We start from the raw sequence: 20,698 nt of genomic DNA on the forward strand, positions 1-20,698 counted from the left end.
TTATATTTGTCTAAGAAACACATTTCAAGCATTTAAGCATAAGCCTTTAGATCAAAATTACTTTAAGGTAATAAAAAACAAACTTTTGACTGGTGTCAACTAGTGTAGCTATTAAGTCTTAATTCCCACTGGGATCGATAAAGTGTGTAAAATGATTGTATTATCTCGTTACAATCCTGTTGTGTAGCTATTTGGAATGAATTTGACAACCGACTTCTCTTTTTAGCCGTTGTGGTCAATAGGAGGAAGACACAGCAGGGAAGGAACCCCACAACAACCCAGTAGGGTTTAGGGAAATACAACTGCTGCTGAATGTCAGGTCAAAATTCAGTTCATGTAGTTGTAAATGATGGTTTTGAGATTCAGTCCAACTCACGTGTTTATTGGGCATGCACACACACACACACACACACACACACATACACGGATGCACATATGACAGCCAGGCAAGTTGATGATGCTGATTAATGGATAACTAATTCTGTTGACTCAGGAACTGGACTGGTAGTGGTAAACGATGCATATTATTTACTCTCCTCTCTGCCAGTCTCATCATGTTCCAGTCCAACCTGTTCCTCAATCCCTGCTGAACAACAATGGCTGCAAACATTCCATTGTAGAAGTGGGTGTGCCCATCTTGGTGTGTGTCAGGGTTGGGAGCAATTGACTTTAAAATACCTCAAAATACATACTGAAATTGTAGTTCCAGTATCTAATTATAGGGTTACTACCCCATGAAGATAATTTCATGCTGGGGTCCAATCGACAAAGCTTCTCTGTAAATTCCAGACTCTTCTGTAAATTCAATCATGCAATAAAAACTTGTCATTCATCCTGCCTCTCCTGATTGAAGTATGCCTTCACTGTATACTGATTTCCCTATTTTATTTTAGAGCCACTTTATTGCAACACTGTGAGATCACCGGTTTTTGAATTTTGAAGGAAAGCATGTTCCTGAAATCCTGTATAGGAAATAGAGCGAGGCCGCGGGGTGTGTGTGTGTGTGTGTGTGTGTGTGTGTGTGGGGGGGGTCTAATATATCAGGCGTGGGCGACGTTGAGCTCCACGTTAGCTGAAGAGGGATACAGGTGCATTTCGATTTACAAGCTCCACACCAAACACGCTGAGATGACGCTAAGGCTTAAAATCCCCGCCCCCTCAACCATGATTCATGGTTTTCCATGTCAACGTTTTTCAATGTTAACGCCCCTCTGCACAGAATCCGGATACGTTGCTACCAGACCCTTGATACAATATCAAGGGTCTGGTAGCGAGACACTTACGTCAAAGGAGATTGGACCATTATAGCACTAATTGTTATACAGTTGTATTCGGCGGAAAAGGCTCTGCTCTTGAGGATGCTCCCCAATGAATCCAAGCAGCGTGCGAGAGATTCTGCGGGGAGCGCAATAAACCCCCCAAGGCATAGTAGACATATCATTAATAATATGAACCAACATAAAACCAGATAGAGATAGCTTGCACAAGCATCCTGGGAACAGATAATACAGGAGGAGGTTGGGGTGGTGGAGGGAATCGACTTGGGTCAACAGCAGCAGTGGCATGAATGAATGGCAGTGTGAGCTGGCAGATTATAAAGACCACCTCATTGAGTTGTTTGAATGTGATTGGTGATGAGAGTCAGCTTGGATTGGACAGCTGATAGCCAATCAGCTGATAGCGTGCACGACTTCAGTGTTCTGCCTGAACTAACGCGATGCTTCATTATTGATTACTGTTGTTGACTAGCCAAATGCTCTTGTGTTATCTTTACTAATGATATCAACGACCACAATGGAAATAAGTCTGACTTTATTGTGTTATCCTTGATAAACAAGCTGCAAGCTTATCCTGCTTCTTGTATTTGTTGAATAAACTAAACTAAACTAAATGTTATATCATATCACTTAAAGCTGCTGTCGGTAATTTGCCAACAGGTCAAAATCTCACCAGCCTGAAAATTAACAACCAATCAGGATAGCTCTGTTAATGCCACACCTACCACCATGCCCCCTTCAGGCCAATCAACATGAAAAGTTAATCAGTTCTTCCTTGGCCTATAACCAACCTTCCAATTTTTGTGCAAATCCGTGCCAAACTTTTTGAGATATCCTCAAACATACAGACGTGGGTGAAAACATTACCTCCTTGGCGGAGGTAATAATGCCTGCAGGGCCCAGCCATTGAACAAGATATTTAGGTCAATGGTGTTTAGAGCTAGGTAGGATGGCCTGGTGTTACATTTACAATTGTAAATTGCAAGTGGTCTCGTACATCAATCAGAAAACGAGAGGGACCATTGGAAGCATTGGACATTTATGTAGGTGAAAATGTTGCAAATTATCACTTTAAGGATGGGAAATTAACCCCAGCTGCCATCCAAATTTGGCATGTAACCAACCATCGTTTAAAGGTTCTTCAACCCTAAAAATCCAGCAGGTGGGTGAAATGGTGTAAGGGGCTGCTGAATTTTGCAATTTACCAGCCGCTGTGCTGTTTTCTGCTCTGTTAAGCAGGCAGACAGCAATTTGTAACTGAATACATTTCAAAAGAATACTTCCCAACCCTGGTGAAATATGAGATGCGACGTTATGCTTTGTTTGCTAAAGGCTGGGCCCAAGAATGATGGACCCACAAAAATGCAGCCCCACTTGTTTATCTGCATCCCCACTTGTTCATCTGCATCACTGGGACACAAGTTTCACCACAGGAATTTAACGGCCGATTTAAAAGTTTTAGCATCTCTTAATCTTTCTCTCCTCTCTCCTCACCTGTCATTTGTTTTCTCTCTCTTTATGTCTCTCTCTCTCCAGCACATATATTAAAATACCTCTGTCTCTGTCACCTGTCAACATTTGTTAATCTTGACAGTGTAATCTCGCTGGTATTTGCAAACAAACATTTAGACGTGAAATTAACACAGCCAGACAGAACTGCATACGTACGTCATTGACACAAGCGAAATGTGCAAACACTAAAAAAATAACTCCATGTCGCAGCGTAGTGACAAATTCGGGTACTAACCATCAGTTCTTAAAAGCAGGAAAACACATACAGCCCTGAGGTTGTTTAATGTTTGCACACTAGACAGACAACACAGAGAGACCTCAAGAACCTATGTCAAACAGTTCTTATTTACTCTCACTAAGATTAAATCAATTATTTCACCACATCCGTATTATCAAGGACAAGAAGGGAGTATTCGTGTGCACAGTTCCTGCAGTTGGTACTGTCAGAGGTGTGTTCAATATGGACAATTAAAAAAAAAAAAGAAAAACAATGTTTGCCTACATTGGTACAGTAGAACTTTTGGGGAAAATAAATGACTCAAAACACATTTATTCAGGCTAATCTAAAAGGAAAGGAAATTCTTGACATTTATGTGAAGGTATAATACTCAAAGAATAGGAAAATCTGGCTAATTTGTTTCACTGACATAATGTGTCAGACATTTCATTTGTTTCTTGAACTTCATTTTTAGGCTGTGGTTAGGACTTATGTTATATATAGTCAGGTTAATTTTGTGTTTTTCCTCCTTTCTTTCTTCCCTCCCGTCTTCTTTTCTTTGTCCCGTCTTCAGTCTGCACCCCATCTCTCCCTATCTCCATTTGTAGTGATTTCAGCCCCAACAGCTTCAGTCATTCCTGCCTCAGTCCATACTGTAAAAGCTTGTAGTGCCATTACATGTCATTTAAAACAGTGGTATATTATTGTTTATACCATCTTTACTGTAAGAAGTGTCATGCGGGTGTCACCGGTGTAGTTGTGAACTGTTGACACTGCCCCAAGGCAATATTGGTTTTATAAACGTTTATTACGTTTATAACTATTTTGCCTCTACCTAATGACTTTGGGATTTTACTTCAGACGTGTGTTAAGTGGATTACGTCATCTTGATGTGAGTGGGTGTTTTCTGTTTGTTCTATTTTGCTATTCTCTGTTCTCTACTGTTCTGTTCTCCCACTCTATTCTGTTCTTTATCTTATCTTAAGTTTATTTAACAGGGGCCGCGTACAATAAAAACATAAACCTCCAAGAAGTCTGATGCATTGTAGAGAGATATAGCTCAACAGCTAATTTTCATCCCAGGTCCCTGGGCAGTTGAACAAAAGTATATACATACACAACAACAAATCTTCAAAAAACAAACATCATTACATAAAATGACAAGGGAGTGTATATAAAACCACAGGAAATTTACAACGGTAGTCTAATCTGTTCCATTCAAATTCAACATTTCAGCTACTGCCACTACTAACTAATGACATCATCACCACCACTAGATACTACTGCCTCTGGGCATAAGGTCAATATCCACACTTAAAATTAAATGATATAATAATAGCACAAATTGACAGCCTGTGAGATTTAAGAAGGCTGACACGTTCCCCCGACTGCTAATGCTCCATATTATATACTGCAAGTGTTAAGTAAATATAGTTGAGTCAAATGGAGGAAATAGCCACACTTCCCATTACCAACCGACACGGCAGCATCACAAACCAGCTGGAGCAGATTATTTCTGCGTTATGCCGCTACACCTGAAAATCCAGGAAACAGACACTGTTGACGGTACAGGGGATGCAGTCTAGGTCACAGGTTCAGTTCCTACAACACCCACTGTGTCCATTCCTTCTGAAGTAGACAAGTAGTTTATAGTTACAGTCTGGTACCATCAGAGATCAAGATATACGCCATAGAGATGTATGAGATGACCATAACCACTACATTCCCAGTATGCCTTTTACTGTACACCCATGACGCATTTACAGAAACTTCCCTGGGGCTGTTTAGAGAAAAGATACTTATACACACAGAAACTAAAGTAATCTAGCATACCGTGCCCATTACTTTCATATCTTAATGTTTCTTTCCTTACATTATAAGAACAGCCAATTTCTGCTTTTCTGTATCAACATTCCAAGTGTTTGAAAGTATCTGATTACATACAATCTTCTTCAATCTAAAATATCTACAGTACATGTTTACATACTGTATCTGTCAATCCAAATCTTCACCTAAGGCAGTCATTTGCATGTTTGAAAGGTTTGTTTTATTCCAAAGCCACTATATATCCATTTTGGGAATAAATTATTACCTGAAGTTTATCATGTAATTTATCTAAAATATAGAGGAGCCAGTTAGCAAATGTTTGTCAACCAAGAACTCAATTTACCTTACCATCCTTTAATAAGTTCATAATTTATTTTAAATTGTGTACTTCCAATCATTTCGTAGCACTTAAGGTGTAACATTTTCAAGTTGGTGGACGTCTGATGATGGAACAAAATTCTTTCTTCTTAGTAAGTGTTGTTAGTCACAGCAAATTCCCTAGATGGCTCAAGATCGGAGGCCATGAAGTCATAGTTCTTCACATACCTCAAGTTGTGGCTGTCACAAAACTCATCAGTTTAAATGGAAGATATGTGGGAGGGGTGGGGTCTTTGAATGACTCCACAGCCTCCATGACCAAGGACAAACAAATCGAACTCAACTTATGCATTTAAACAACAACCAAGATATAACAAAATTCATTTTGTGAAATGAGCACAATGATGCATGAAAAGTCAGCCAAACGTTTCCCACCACGAAAAGATTACTGCCGACATTGGTGGATTCGCTGCAGTGTTCGCAGCTTATGTTCACACAAATGCCAAATGGGAGAAATCGGAGCCCACAAAAAATTCCACGTTAGACTCAATGTAATTACCGCTCGGAGGCTAACGTAAACAGTTTTCCCCAGTCAGCAGGTCGTATTTACGGTACATGAACGCAGCATCAGTTTCAATGACCCAGGTTCAATTCCCAACTCATGCAAATAAGTGTTCTACTCTGAGTGTAGTTTTCATTTAAAGTTTTTCTTATTTAATTATAACCAAAACCTTACCTTAACCAAAGTTTTAGTTGTCTAAACCTAACCTAAGAAATAATTCACCGAAATATGAGTTCCCTTAATGGCTGGCTAACCTTTTCATATGGCAAATGCGTATAAATGGCGCGTCCAACTCAGGCTATTGTCACATAATCCTTTTATGATGGAGGAACTCAATCTCCACATAATTTGTTTCCTCAACATATAATCTGCATTTCAGACTTCATGCTCATTTCACAAAATTTTGAGAGACTCTGAGAGAGCTCTAGACTCTCAAGTTCATCTAGAGCTAGGTCTCAAAATCATCTTTACCCCTGGCTTCCTCCACAGGTGGTCGGAGCACAATGTTAGGGACAGAACTGTGCCTAGGAATGCAGTGTTTGTCTGACATTTGGCATCATGGGGAATCGAACCTGTGACCTTCCAGTAATAGGATCATCTTTTACCACCTACACCACTCTGCTTCCTCATTTTCCTTTGTTGGCAGTAGCTCAATAGTCATATATTTGAATATATAAGACCCCAGGTAATTGCTGCAAATGAAAAATGAGTACTTTTGCAATTTGCCTGATTAAATAAAGTTTAAAAAGCCACCAGTGTAAGGCTTGCATGTCAAAAACTACTATTAAAAACTACTAAATGTTCCTAGGAAATCCTATTCCCTCAGTCAGTTAGATGCAGAAAGTTTATAGGTCGGTACCGGTGATTAATGTACTTCTGTAGTTTCTGTTCTGCAAGGTTTGTCATTTGTTTTCAGTTGGTGAGTTGTAACTTGGCTTTCGTCCTGCCTTTATTTGCCTTTGCTCTACTATAGTTTAAGGCAAGTGGCATCAAGTGCATCTCAACTGTTTGAGAAACTTAGAAAAACTGCTATTTTGGTTCAAGTTAAGACACAAACAAAAGCTCTGTGATGGGAGGTACCCACTTGACAAACCCCAATTACATACCCACTCCCTCCCATCCTCCTTTCTTCTGAGAGCCAAGCCAGGTTTCTACGTCACGACTCACCCTTCATAGCACAAGGGATTATACTGGGAGTTAGTAAATGGGAGTGATTACAGACCAAAGGCATTTTTGTTCATCTGTTTGAAAGCATCAGTCTTTAGACCGGACCTATTTGCTCAGAGGTAGTGTAGTGGTTCAAGCGGCCCCTTCCGGTGACCTCCCTAAAAATAAGGGATTTTTCAACAACAAGTCATTCTAGCAAATCATTGCTTTACAGTGCAAAATGGGAACAAGTGATTCCTCAAACGGACAGCTATGGTTCTCTGTCATGAAGTCCTTTCTGCACTGGCGAGGCACATTTTGACAGATTGCGACAGATGGATCATAATCTTTCTCATATCACTTTTTGAGGTGTTTTCAGAAAAGCCATTCTACCTCATTCCTGTACCTGGACAATTGCCTGTTCTTTAAAACAAAAATGACAGAAGAATGGTTTTGATGGGCAAAATAGGGTGAAGAAATCATAGGGAAAAACTCAATGTGGGCTGCTTGAGTAAAGTTTTGTACTGGCAGAAAATGTGCTCCATTGTCTCCACTGTCTTACCTCCAGTGCGTCATTTTTTTTTTTTTACTTTATAGCATTTGCAATATAAACAGTGACAGTATGATAGCAAACATGACACCACACCCTTTTCACATGACAGTAATTCTCAGTGAACCTCCTTCCTTGTTCCTTTCGGACAAGTCTCAATCAATCACTCATCTTTTTTTACCCACTTATTCCTTTTCAGGATCATAGGGGACTGGAGCCTTCTCCAGCATGCACTGGGCGGAAGGCAGGGAAATACCCTGGACAGGTTGCTAGTCCATCACAAGGCTAGCACGTCAAAGACCCATCCATTTTTTAAATTTCTCAACCTTGTTTTCTCATTGAAATGAACACACGCATGCATGACGAGTGTGGAAGACAACACTAATTACAGTGGAATGATCTCATGACTTAAGGGACTTCCACATGAATAAACACGCTTATAGAAGAAAACAAACAACAAAAAACCGGATCTTCTGGAACTTGTTTTTCCTTGTGTCATTACAATTTCAAATGAGGGCACCCGATTCCTTCCTTTGGCTCCTTGTCAATGGCTTAATACTGCGTAGCTGTTAAATACATTCCTCACTGTAAGAGCTGTAAAGCCCTAATGGAAGGTGTAAACAGTTGCAATGGTGGCTACGCAAGATGTATTTAACGCAAAGGAATTCATGAGAGCCAGACTGGCAGGGTTATCTTTCAACACTTGTTCATCTGTGCTCCACTCTGAACCCAAGATAATTATGTCTGCTCCGCTCCTCATTCCTCCGCATAAAAACGAGATTTTCCTCCCTCTAGTGGTCTGTTGCATTGTGTATGAACACAATGCAATACTTCCACAACTAAGAGAAAGTAATTTGATACAACAGCAAACAAATCAACAAGAAACCCCTTTTATTGCTAAGACAACATTGATTTAACAGATACATAAATGACAAAGCAACACAGAACCTCCAATTTAGTAGATAAAGTTAAAATGACTAATTTAAATAATATAAATATTTAAAATATATTACTACAAAACAGCTACTTAAAATTACAATTCTCACAGCCTGAGCCTGTACAGTAACGGCAAGCCTAATCTGTTGCCAAAACTACTGAATCACATTCAAAACTGTTGAGCTGTAACTTGGTTTTCTTCAAATTGTCAAGGCTTGCTGGGCTTTTGTGATTTAGGATTAAGGCAGTGAAGCTTTGGTTTGGTTTCCCCTAACCATTGTCCCACCATGTCTCTTGCCCTCTTCACTCTTCAAGCTGGGCAAGTTTCTTCAGATCAGACTCCAACACATCCTCATCCTCCTCTTCCACCTCCACCTCTATTCCATCCATGGTTTTCTGCAGCTGTTCTTTGATGCGGTTCAGCTCCAGCAGACCTTCCTGCAGGTCCTTACATACTTCTCGGATCTTAGTAGCAAACTCTGTCTTGGCGCCCTTTCTTAGCTCCATGGAATCCTTTGCCAGGAAGAAGACGTCGAGCGCCAGGAAGAGACCCGACATGACTCCCGTGGTGACGCTCATCACCTGGGCGGCTTTAGCGGCACCACCGGCGACGCTCAGGACCTGAACAGTACTAATCAGGCTCTCCGTGTTGATCATTAAAGCCTTGCCTGCGCGGCCGCCCTCCTTCATTACGTGCTTGACGTTCTGGTTGAGGTGCTTCTTTGAGATGCTCTCACAGTACGCCTCAAAGTCCCACTCCTCAAGTGTCTCCATGCCGTCCTGTCAGGTGGATGAGGGTACGGGGGATGTGAAGGGGAGAGGTAAACGTGTTAGAGTTCGACCCATATTGGTATTTAAAGACTAATATCTGTCCATTGAAGCTGCCGATAATGAATATTGTCACCATTAGGCAAGAGATTAGGCAATATTTGGTGACAATATTAAAATATACCAGTTTCAAAAATGATAAGGACTCAGTGTTTTCCCCAGAATTGTATTCTTGTCAGGGTGGAAAAAAGCCTCTGAAACAGCATGAGCAAGAGTATGCAGGTTTTCATTCAAAATTGGCTGCTATAGTGTTTGATTGAAATGAAAACCTGCATATTCTTGAGCCTCGATGGCACAGGTTTGAAAACCACAGAGAGACTAGTATGGAGCCTGGGAGTGAACGCAAAAAGGGAGAACTAACAAACAAACAACAAAAAAAAACTATGTAGGGCACAATGTTCAACATTTAGGGCACTATTGTGTGCGAACGAGACAGACCTCGTGTAGGATTTCTCTACTTCGAGGTAATGAGAACACGTCTTGGCAAACTGTTTGCAAGCTTTGTATGCAACTAAAACACATTTTATACTGTATCCCTTGCACACGATAGCATATTGAGCACATTAGTTAATGTTTTGTAACCTCAAAATAATTTCTTTCCCCAGCAACTCCCGTGCTTAGTACTCCAGAATCTGTGTTAATGAAAAAAAAAAAAGAATAAACAACCCGCCTCCTCCCTTCTCACCTGCAAAAACTCCAGACACTCCTTGATGTCGTTCATCTCCTCCTGGTAGTCCTTGATCATCTTCTCCACCTTCTTGCGGTCCGTCTTTGAATGGACCGTGTCCGTGATGTTGGCCGAGGCGGACGCCACCCCGCCTGCTGTAGCTATGCCGATGCCTACCGCTGTGACGATGAGCGACGTTCCCAAGGTGAAGGGTGCCAGTATGAGGCCGGTGATGGTGGTGACAGATCCCGCAACGCTGGCCACGCCGCCGCCGACACTGGCCGTAACGGTTTTCTTATGGAAAACGTCGGCTGCGTCGGCCAAAGCGAGGAGCTCGAGGATGCGTTGCTGGAGAGAGGCGCCGCGCCGGTTGAAAAGGCGGACAAAGAGACGAGCCGCCATAAAGACACGATCGGCTGCTTCTTCCACCACTCTGAGGCAGAGGAACAAGGGAATGGGAAGGAAGAAGGTGTGATGGGGAGAGAGGTTATGGGGGGACAGGTGACTGATAGGCAACAAGATGGAAAGAGGGAGAAAGAATGGGAGCTGTTCCCATACGTAGACAAATAATTTTGTCTGCATATATGAGAGTGAAGCAGTACGCTGCTGAAAAAGATCATGCGTACTCAGCAAACCTTCACCCGATAAAGGTTGGTATAGTGGATCAGACAGACAACTTGCTTACCTTGATGGTACAGGATTAACAGAACATAATTCTCTGAAGCCTTGAAGGAAGATGAATTCTACAAGCACGTTGATAACTTCAGTAAACATTAACTTACTCTTCAGCGTCTTCATTCTGGTTTGACTCATTCCACTCATCCCAGCCTAAGAAATACAAAAGAAACAGAGTCAGAATCATTTTTATTGGCCAAGTATATTTGCACATACAAGGAATTTAGCTTTTCTTAGTGGTTGCTTGTGTACTTTGTTAAGACAGAAAAGAATTAAAAAAAACACTAATATAAAAAAATCTATAAAAACAGTAGAAGACAAAGATAAGATTGGAATCAAATACAGAATATATTCTATTGTAATTGTTTTGAATATTGCAATAAGATGGATAGATAAATAAATAAATAAATACATAAATACATAAATAAATAAATAAATAAATAAATAAATAAATAAATAAATAAATAAATAAAAGGTGAGCAGTAGTGGTTAGAGTAGTCAGTAGTCAGAGTAACAGTTGCAATAGAATAACTACTGATGGATCAACTGAATCACAAAACAAAACATTTATAATATCAAACATACCCTCTACTGTTTTCCACCATGCCAAAAGGCCATCTTCATCCTGAAAATGTATCATTTCAAATTAATAATTTTACAAATTACACATAACACACCATCCTACATACACATGATTACACAACATAAAAGGTAAGCATACATCTAGAGGGTCCAGGGCAGTTCCTTCACTGGGCACTGGTACTTCAGCCATCTCCAGCACCTGGACTTCTACTGCCTCCTCCTAGGACAGAGAGGCACAGTACACTGAATACAATCCTCAACTATAAACTATCCACTAATACAGACAACAATGCTGCAGTGCCAATCTGTGCCTGTCCAGAGTTTCATCTTAATCAGGTACAATGAACGAGCAAATTAGACCAGCATGGTACATTTTAGCCCATTTCAGTTCAGTGCTTCATGTGAAAAAGAAGAAAAAAATATTTTTCTACAAACCTGGGGCAAAGGCTGTGAGTCAGATGATCCTGTAGCAGAGTCCTGCGCAGCAAAAATCAAACAAAATCAAACATGAAAAGACTTCAAAATCACTGAAGAGGAGAACATTCCCATTCCAAAATCATATGATCACCATTTGAAAAAAAGTGACATCTAGTGAAAAACAAAACTCACTATGGAATATTATTGAAATTATTTGCTATCTTGAGCCCCTTTCTCCCAACACAGAGGATGTTATTTGTGTTTTGAAATGCTGATCAATGAACATCAGATAATTAAATGGATGTACAGCATTTTGAGAATAAAACTCTTCATTTATCAGCTAAATGAAATTTGTTTACTGGTACCTTGGTTCCAGAGCCAAACAACGCACTGGGGAGAATCCTCCTTATTCTGAAAGTCTGGAAGAGGAAAGAAGAGTACAGATGCATGATTTTTTTTACTTTACTGCCCTCCAAAGTAAAAGAGCAGTACTGCAAGCGCGTAAATAATGAATCTGAAAAAAACGACATCAGCATTTATCCCCTGTCCTGACAGAAGTATAGCTCATAGAAGTAGAAGAAAGTTTTTCCATTTGACATTTATGGGTAGAATTTTTCTTCAAAATCTAAAGTCTACTCATGACCAGTGACATTTAAAGCTGTTTGTGCTTGTAGGGCAGTAAGTAAGTATGCAACGTTTCTGATATCAGTATAACTTTCTAGACCAGAGTTCACATTGCTATGAAAATACTCAGCCTTAGGGTCAGTTAAATAGGGTCAGTTAAATTTAACCAATGCAGGACTCACCCCCCCCGAAATTTCCAAAAGATTCTACTAGAAAAAAGGCTCACATACCTATATTTTGGGAAAAAATAAGAATGGTTGCTCTATTAACACTAGAAAGAAGATGCCATCAGTTGGCTGCTGTTTTGAATTTTACAATGGAGATACAGTATCTCATTTCAAAATGCCTTCTATTACATTTCCTAGATCCACTTTCTGCACAGTCACAATCCAGTGTTGTTGGATTTAGATTTTCAAAATCACACAAAGAAGGAGTATGACTATATTTAACCTCCTTCAACTGATGTCATTGTCCTTTCTAGTGTTAACCAATAAACGGCACTTTTGCTTTACGTGTTAAATTGACTAATTTGAACGTGACCTGGCCTCAAGCCTGTGCTACGTACCCCGATTCTCTTCTTCGGTGCCTCCTTCGGCTGGCTTTTCACTTCACAGCTGGTGTCAACATCGGTGTACCAAATAGACTGTGGAGAAGTTGTGCAGTTAGTGTGTTATAGTGCTGAAGCGATTCGTCGATTCATCTATTAGTCGATCGACAGAAAATTAATCCATTATAATTTTGACAACCGACTAATCGTTTGACATTGTAGTAAAGTAAAAGTAAAAGTAAGTAAAAATAGCACATTCGCTGGTTACAGCTTCACACATGCTAAGATTTGCTGCTTTCCTCCATTTCATGTCATTATAAAATTAATAATTTGGTTTTTTTTGCTGCTGGTAAGTAAGCAATTTTAAAACATCACTTTGGGCTCTGGTAACTTGTGATGGAATTTGTCATTATTTGTGACATTTTATAGGCTAAATGATTCAGTTATTAATCAAAAAAATGATTGATAGATTAATCAATAATCGAAACAATTGTTACAGCCCTAGTTAGTGACTGAATATTGATATTTAAGATGCACAACTTATAAAGAGAATGATGGATTTCAGGCAATAACTTATACTCTGGATACATAAAAGAAAATAGGTAAATGGATAATTAGCATTTTGGAAACTTCAGTTGCATTTATGACAACATGGAGATGTACTTCATGTCTTACATGTCTCTCTATGGTGCTTTCATCCAAGCTGCCAGAGCTGGAGGAGAGGTCACTGTGAACAGACTGGCTGTCCTGAATGAAGAATGGAGAGACAGTAGGTGAAAGAGAGGTTAAGAATAGTTTGAGTGTCAGTCTCAAAAGGTTAAAAAAATAATATATCTATATCCAAAGAGCAAATTACACTGACACCACCTACTAAAAATGATACATGAGCAAAGTATTATTGCTGGCTATGATACACTGGGAACTTTTGTTAGGAATTGTAGATGGGCAACGATCCCAGAAACAGGCAAAAAAAAGTGTCAAAACTCTATTCAAAAGTTACCTGACAACAAGATCCATTTGATTAATGTGAAAATACTGAGGCAGTTGTCCTGTGTATCACTGCCTTCAGGTCACTTCTTCAATACATTTAAATAAATCAATAAAAATCAATTAACATAAAACTGAAACAATCATCAGCAACCTCATCATCCCTTCCACCATCACTAAACCTTGACCAGTACCTGCGTCTTGACCCAGGAAACTGTTTGGGGATTCGCCGAATCCGTCTGACAATCCTCCTTTGGGATCTAAATAATCACAACAAAAACAAAGTGATGGATAACACATGTACTACATCCAGCTGGCTTGTGCCAAGTTAGCCGATTATGATCTTATTATTTACTGTACCTGTGTGTAAGACTTGAATGGGTTTGCTTTCTGCATCATCCCTTTGAACTTCCCTGGGTTCTAAAATAAACAAAAAGATGACACAAAAATACTTCCGTAACAGAAAAAAAGAGGAAGGAACAGAGGAAGCAGATTTATTCATCTTATTCCGTTAGCTATGAGCTGTACTAAATGTCACGTGTTTGGTCACTTGATTATCCACTGTATCTTTTAAAAGGCATCCTCTTTTGTCACCTCCAGGCGACAAACAGAAAAAGAAAATATACATGGGGTGGACGAAGTAACAGAAACATGAAAAGTGACTTATTTTGAAGCAACTAAAATCACAAATACAAAAGGGAGCTACACAGGCGAGTTGTATTTAACTGAGGTCTGAGGATCATTACTTTTACGAGTTTTCAAAGCAACATGAGGCAATTAACAGAGTCCCAAAGAGGCCAAACAGTCGGTGCCCAAGTTGCAGGTGAATCGGTCAGAAAAACTACAATCTTATTTAATATAGCAAGGAGGAACAGTCTCAAAAAGCATGACAATATGGACCAAACACAGGCAAATCGCATCAGCAAAGAGGAACATACGATTCGAAGCTCACCAACAGAACATAGACCAAAACTTGATAGAATAGTTGCTAAATACCAGAAAACTAAAAATTAACAGACCTGAATCGACACCTATGTGACACAGTCTCAACAAAAACGATGTTGTGAGCTTCTCAAAGCTGGTATTTATGGCAGGGCTGTCATTTTTTAAGTATTGTATTCAAGGCCAACGCACAGAGATGCATAACCTGGTGTAAGGAGCACAAAACCTGCAGCCCTGAACACTGGAAAAAGTCATATGGTCCGATGAGTTAATTTCATCCTTTTGCCTATGTCCAGACAGGTTTATGTTTGGAAAAAGCTAAAGGGTGCCTTCAACCCACAGTTCCAAGGTGTTAAACATGGTGATGGATCAGTAATAGTATGGACAGGCATCTCACAGGAGTCTTCAGGTCTAATGGTTTCTCTGTATGGTCGTATAACCACCACGATTCAAGAAGATTCAAAAATTCAAGAGTGGTTTCATAAACACCAAGTCAAACTCCTTCCATGGCCTCCCCAATCAGCAGATCTAAACATCATTCAGCCTTTATGGGAAGTAGATTTACACCTTTTTTTCCCCCCTTCTCTGGTCCAATATTCCACCACACAGTTCAGGACTCGTATTACAGCAATCCAAGGAGGATTGAAGCTACTCTGAAGGCAAAGGGTGGCCCTACTCCACCTTGAGGTACTTGATATTCATATACTGTTAGGTGTTGCTGTTACTTTGTCCGCCACGTGCACCTGCATGTTCAATTCAAAGACTTTATAGGTTTGCGTTGTGACAAGTGTTAAAACTGCATAGAGCTACCTGCTTCTCTGGCAAGTTGTTATTGTCCGCTAAGCTTCCAGCGCTGGAGGAGTGGTCGCTGTGTAGGGACCGAGTGTCCTGAAACGACAAGAATGATGTTAAGATATAGCCGTGGTGTTGATGAGCAGACAAAATCACAACCAACACTGTCTTTTCACAACACCGGAACAGGTTCCATACAATTTCAAGGCCATATGAAAGGTTTAATTCTTAAAAATGTGATATACGTATTTTGAAAAGTAATTGCTACCTGGAATTACATTGATCAATATTTTAAAAAATAAAGATGATTTAATTATAAAACCATTACCATTGTTACCATTGTTTAAGTAAAGGTCTTTAGTTGACTAATAACTTCTGATGAATTCTTTCTAAACTTTCAGACTGAAGCAAGCACACAATTAACCTTTTCTAGTTCCATATATTAGTGACATCTTCATTATCGTGACTGGTACCTGTGGCTGTGTGGAGGATTTGAATGGGTTGACTTTCTGCATCATCCCTACGAACATCCCCGGGTTCTAAATAATAAAGACGTTTATTGGACAAATGACGAAACTTGAGCATAACAACAGAAAGTTATCCAAATACGAGTAAATTGGCAAATCAACGCCGGATTACTTTTACACGAGTGCATTATCTAGCATAGACCAAGTTGTACCTGTTTGCCCTCAAGTTGTTTCCCAGTCGCTTGTGCATCTGCAGAGTCATTTTGAGGATCTTCCTTCGACACCTACAGCCAAGAGAGGGGATGGAGAGAAAAAAATAAAATAAAAAAATAAAAGCAGAACTTCATTCTTTGCACTAATGAGTTTTCTTTGCATTATATCAAGCTAGCTCCCTGTCTGGTCTTATCAACTGATGTTTGTCTCTATGGTATATGTTGTGGTGATTTGTTAGGTATTTTATGTTGTGTTTTATTGTGTTTAGTTTTGATTGTTTTGTTTATATTGTAAACCCTGTCTGCAAACCGGAATTCCCTCATGGCGCAAATCAAGCTTTGAATTAAAAGTGGACATCCGACCGGCTTGTGAGTGTGTACCAGAGTAGAGTTCAGCTTGTAATTCAAAATGTTTATTGAAATTATTATTCACACAATAATGGCAGAACCTTCATCCTCAATCATTTCTTTATATATTGGATATGGGCACCTTGTTACAGCAGAAGAGTTCCAGTTTTTTAATTCTGAAAATCCAACTTTCTGAACTGTTTGAGATGACGGTGAAATTGAACTGCTGTTAAAGGCCTCCTCTAGTGACATCATCGCCCTATCCAGAGTGCTGAGCGTGTCTGAATCGAAACGCGGTGTGATTAAATCCACCAGTCCCAGTCAGAAGGAGGTACAGGTGTGCAGTTGTGTCTTTTTCAGTTGGCAGGAATATGTTGTTCCTGCCACTTCGACTTGTAAACCAATGATTTGCTTGCAAGGCTTGTTTGAAACTGCTGTCAGTTTGCGGGGTTCACTGGAGGAGACGGCCACGGTACCTGTGTGGAAGACTTGAAGGGGTTCACTTTCTGCATGACGCCTCTCAGCATACCGGGGTTCTGAAACCCAAAAAAAAAAAAACACATTAGTGGATCATCCTCTGCTCTGTCAAGTATATAAAATGCACTGGCAAAAACTAGGAGGAAAAATTAGGAGCCCTTTGCTGGAGGCATTTTCCACCATCTTTTTATTTGCAAGTTAAAGTTATAATCTGTCATTCCCTCTTTTTTTTATTTTATGTATATGTGTTTATTTTGGTGACATGTTTGCTGCTAAGCAGTCATTGCTGTTGTGTTTTTTTTGTCAAACAGTGTGGCTCATGTTTGATGAAGTTTGAGTTTCTGTAGGTGGCGCTCTTTTCTGTGTCATGGTGGCTATCACTGCTCATGCTAACTACCCAGTTCTTCTTCTGTCCAAACAAACTGCTGTTGTTGCCATCGGTAACATAAAACGCATCACTTCCTGTGCACCAGAGGGTTTTTCCCTACCAGGAAAGACCTACAAGACAGGTGTTTTGAACAGCAAATGTAAATTGGATAATAATTGGATATAAAGTGTAGCAAAACAAACATTTATTTATATGAAAATGTTGCAGATTATTACTTGAAACTAATCATCCCTCACCCACCTGAGCAGAATCAGCAGCACTTCCCTGTTCCAGTGACTCTGAAGAAGAAGCTTTACCGCCTGTAGAGGAAGCCTGCATGAAAAAATAAGACAGCTGAGTAGCCGCCTTTGATCCCCAATGGGAATCATCTTATAATAGCCATTGTTTTATGTTACTGCTGTGTTTACCTGCGAGGTAGACTTGAATGGGTTGACCTTCTGCATGACGCCTTTCAGCATACTAGGGTTCTGAAACAAACAGGTTTTATAACTTTCTGAAGCCAATGCATTCATTAAAGCAGTGGCTCCCAACGCCGGTCCGCAGGATCTGAGCGCTGCTGGTTTTCGTTCTAGCCGTTTAACGGGGGCTGATTTACACCTGGGACGCCAGGTGAATACAGTTAATTCCCTGGTAGGATAGAAAACCAGTGGCACTCTGGATCCTGAGGACTGGAGTTGGAAACTACTGTATTAAACTGTCAAAACATGAGACCATCAGTCACCAAATGTTGGGGATAATGTCTTACTTTGTGTAGCATTCTACTTTGTAATGCATTATGGTTACTTTTTTGCACTGCAAAAAATGTCAAGCTTTTCCAGTGATTTTAACTCATTTCCAGATCTATCAAGCTTATTTTGTGATTTGATTTTTTAGTCAAATTATCTCACTGTACTGACAGATAGGTTCCTCTAGCTGGTTTCAATACATTTCAATTGATACATGCCAAAATGACTTCTTTCAAGAAATCATCATAAAACAATGAAGAAAATTTTAAAACAAGAAACTTTCTCCAAGACAATTTCACTTTTACCAAGTAAATGTCCTGAAACAAGTTACATTGTTGTTGTAACTGGTAAAATAATGTGCCAGTGCATTTCACAAAGAAAAATCCTAAAATAAAGCTTGATAAGTAGAAAAAATAAGTAACAAGATAATAACAAGTTTGTCAGTTTTTGCAGTGTGTGGTAACTAGTAACTTAACATGTTAGTGCTGTAATGTGTCATTAGTTACTTTTTAAAATTAGAATGGTACTTTTTTCCTTTCAAATTGCTTCATCTTTGTTAGTGCAAAAAGTATTGCTATGGCATGTTTTTGAAGCAGGTAATGCAAAAACTGTCTAATAAAAATTTCCTTCAATAAATAAAAACTTATATCCGTCTCATTGTATTCTCACCTGTGTGGAGTCTGGGGCAGTTCCCTGTTCTAGTGACTCTGAGGAAGGAGCTTTACTGACTGTAGAGGGAGCCTGAATACAAAAGATGATTTAATGATAACGTCTGACTTTATATGAAGTAGTCACAATTAGAACAACAACTATTTTGTGTCTTGTGTTTACCTGTGAGGTAGACTTGAATGGGTTGACCTTCTGCATAACTCCCATCACCCCAGTCCTCTGAAGTTCATGCAAACACACAGATTCATCATGATAAACTGATGACTATTGAAATATGACCTATGATCCCTGTTGAAAATAGTTCATATTGTTCATATGTATAACGCCTCTTTGAGCAAGAGGGATGATAAAGAATCAGCAGTCAGTGATGATAAAGAATCAATAATTTTGTGTGTGTGTGTGTGTGTGTGTGTGTGTGTGTGTGTGTAAGGATTAACCACATTTACCTGTGAGATCCCTGCATCCTCTTTGTTCAGGCCGTGTGCGATGGGGTTATCAAGCTCCTGGTGATGAATGAAGCCTCGGTTAATGACAAACACATGTAAACAAAACAAACACACACACACACACACACACACACACACACACACACACACAATACCTCCCTGCTGGGTCTAGGTGGGACCACTGGAGTTGCTGCTGTTGCGCCTTTATCTCTTCTGAACATGTTCATGCTGAAATACAGAGTGAGAGAGAAGGGGGTGCACAGTCAGTTGTTTACTATTAGAGGTGATGAAACTTAATGTACCAGAACACACAAGACAATTACTAACTAACTAAATATCAAACTCTGGCATGCCAAGTAGGCTACGCTATGTAATCTTTTCAATACAGTAACGTATTAGAGCATTTTGAACATGTTGACATCAGCTGACAAGCCCCGGTGCGTGCCCTTCTCTCCTTTGCGGAGTCATCGTCACGCCAAATTTCGTTCAGATTTCTGGTTATTTCATGTGATCTTGCTTGGGCAAACGTATATGCATCGCAAAACATAACTTCGGTCCTTTTCTGAATAATTAGGATCTACTGGTAAATTCGGCTTACATCCGATCCACCAGGCAGCACTTTTTTCCATAAAAAATTAAAGTTTTGAACTTGTTCACATTGCTCACTTCCGCCCACCACACTGTGTTTTGGTGGAAGACGAACGTGGGAAGAAAAGCCGAGCCAGTGCGAAAAGTTGCAATGTTATTGACACAAATACTGCTCAGTGTATTAGATGTATGCCGAATTGAAGAGTGACTCCTAACGGTTCGTAAAAGGTCTTAAGTTGCCTTCTACAAGGCAAGTGCGTTTGCCGAAAAGCATGGAAACATTAAATTGTCTGAATGTGGAATACAGTTCGGCCCACACTAGAGAACGGCACCTATCGGGGCTATCTGCATTGTCTATTGTATCCGCCACTACAGCGGAATGTTTGACAACACAAAATACCAGCAACTGGTCGACAACAACACAATGCAACGAGTACAGGCTGCCTACCTCAGTGTTGAATCAGAAAAACAAAAACAACCAAAATGTTCGGTTCCAATGCGGGAACAGGTGGGGGAAACGGATTTTTCAAACTTGTACGTGTACGAAGACCTTCACTTCCCCTTGCTAGCCGCGAGACGCCAAACTGGTTTAGCAAAAAGTGAAGTGAGGCGGACCTCAGAGGAATTAGGTTAGCCTTCAGTATGATGTGACTCTTCTCTGGCTCTGATTTCAGCAAAAGTTTCTGGTTCAAACGGGAACAATAGCAGACATTTGATGCGGTTTTGGGTCAATAGGCTACAATACACGCCCTGTTTCAAAGTTGTGAATAAAGTTTCGGGTAAAAACCAACCCCGTGTTTTCACTTAGTGCACCTGCGTTACCTGAAGTTGGGCGTGGCTTTATAGGCGGAAAATGTCTAAATGTCCCATACATACAGGTTTATTCTTTGGATCAGACATCACGTATAATGTTCAACAAGTCATGTAAAAGTCAAATGAGCTCTCATCACAAATTCATTTGTAGCCTACATT

General features: G+C 39.9%; 1 protein-coding gene across 1 annotated transcript; it reads right to left on the bottom strand.

The window, feature by feature from the left end:
• Nucleotides 1-8,283: 8,283 nt before the first annotated feature.
• Nucleotides 8,284-20,420, bottom strand: LOC139920856 (uncharacterized). The gene is made up of 22 exons (XM_078291852.1): nucleotides 20,175-20,420; nucleotides 19,294-19,366; nucleotides 19,139-19,195; nucleotides 18,855-18,911; nucleotides 18,693-18,764; nucleotides 17,706-17,765; nucleotides 17,539-17,610; nucleotides 16,910-16,969; nucleotides 16,086-16,157; nucleotides 15,880-15,945; nucleotides 15,425-15,502; nucleotides 14,033-14,092; nucleotides 13,867-13,932; nucleotides 13,361-13,432; nucleotides 12,704-12,781; nucleotides 11,880-11,933; nucleotides 11,533-11,574; nucleotides 11,237-11,317; nucleotides 11,101-11,140; nucleotides 10,623-10,668; nucleotides 9,859-10,273; nucleotides 8,284-9,125 (listed from the first exon to the last, which is right to left on the bottom strand). The coding sequence occupies exons 2-22, from the start codon at nucleotides 19,363-19,365 to the stop codon at nucleotides 8,649-8,651; spliced, it is 2,097 nt and encodes a 698-aa protein (XP_078147978.1). The 5' UTR covers nucleotide 19,366; nucleotides 20,175-20,420; the 3' UTR covers nucleotides 8,284-8,648.
• Between the last annotated feature and the right edge of the window lie 278 nt (nucleotides 20,421-20,698).

This window comes from Centroberyx gerrardi, chromosome 23 (assembly GCF_048128805.1).
Source record: "Centroberyx gerrardi isolate f3 chromosome 23, fCenGer3.hap1.cur.20231027, whole genome shotgun sequence".
In the NCBI taxonomy this organism is placed as follows: Eukaryota; Metazoa; Chordata; class Actinopteri; order Beryciformes; family Berycidae; genus Centroberyx; species Centroberyx gerrardi.

Bases quoted from the DNA above. Each gene is read 5' to 3' on its own strand.
- LOC139920856 (XM_078291852.1), bottom strand. From the start codon at position 19,365: ATGAACATGTTCAGAAGAGATAAAGGCGCAACAGCAGCAACTCCAGTG. The intron at 12,782-13,360 runs GTAAGACATGAA...ACTTCTCCACAG, and splicing joins AAAGCACCATAGAGAGACAT to TCTATTTGGTACACCGATGT. The intron at 10,669-11,100 runs GTATGTTTGATA...TGTATTTCTTAG, and splicing joins ATGGTGGAAAACAGTAGAGG to GCTGGGATGAGTGGAATGAG.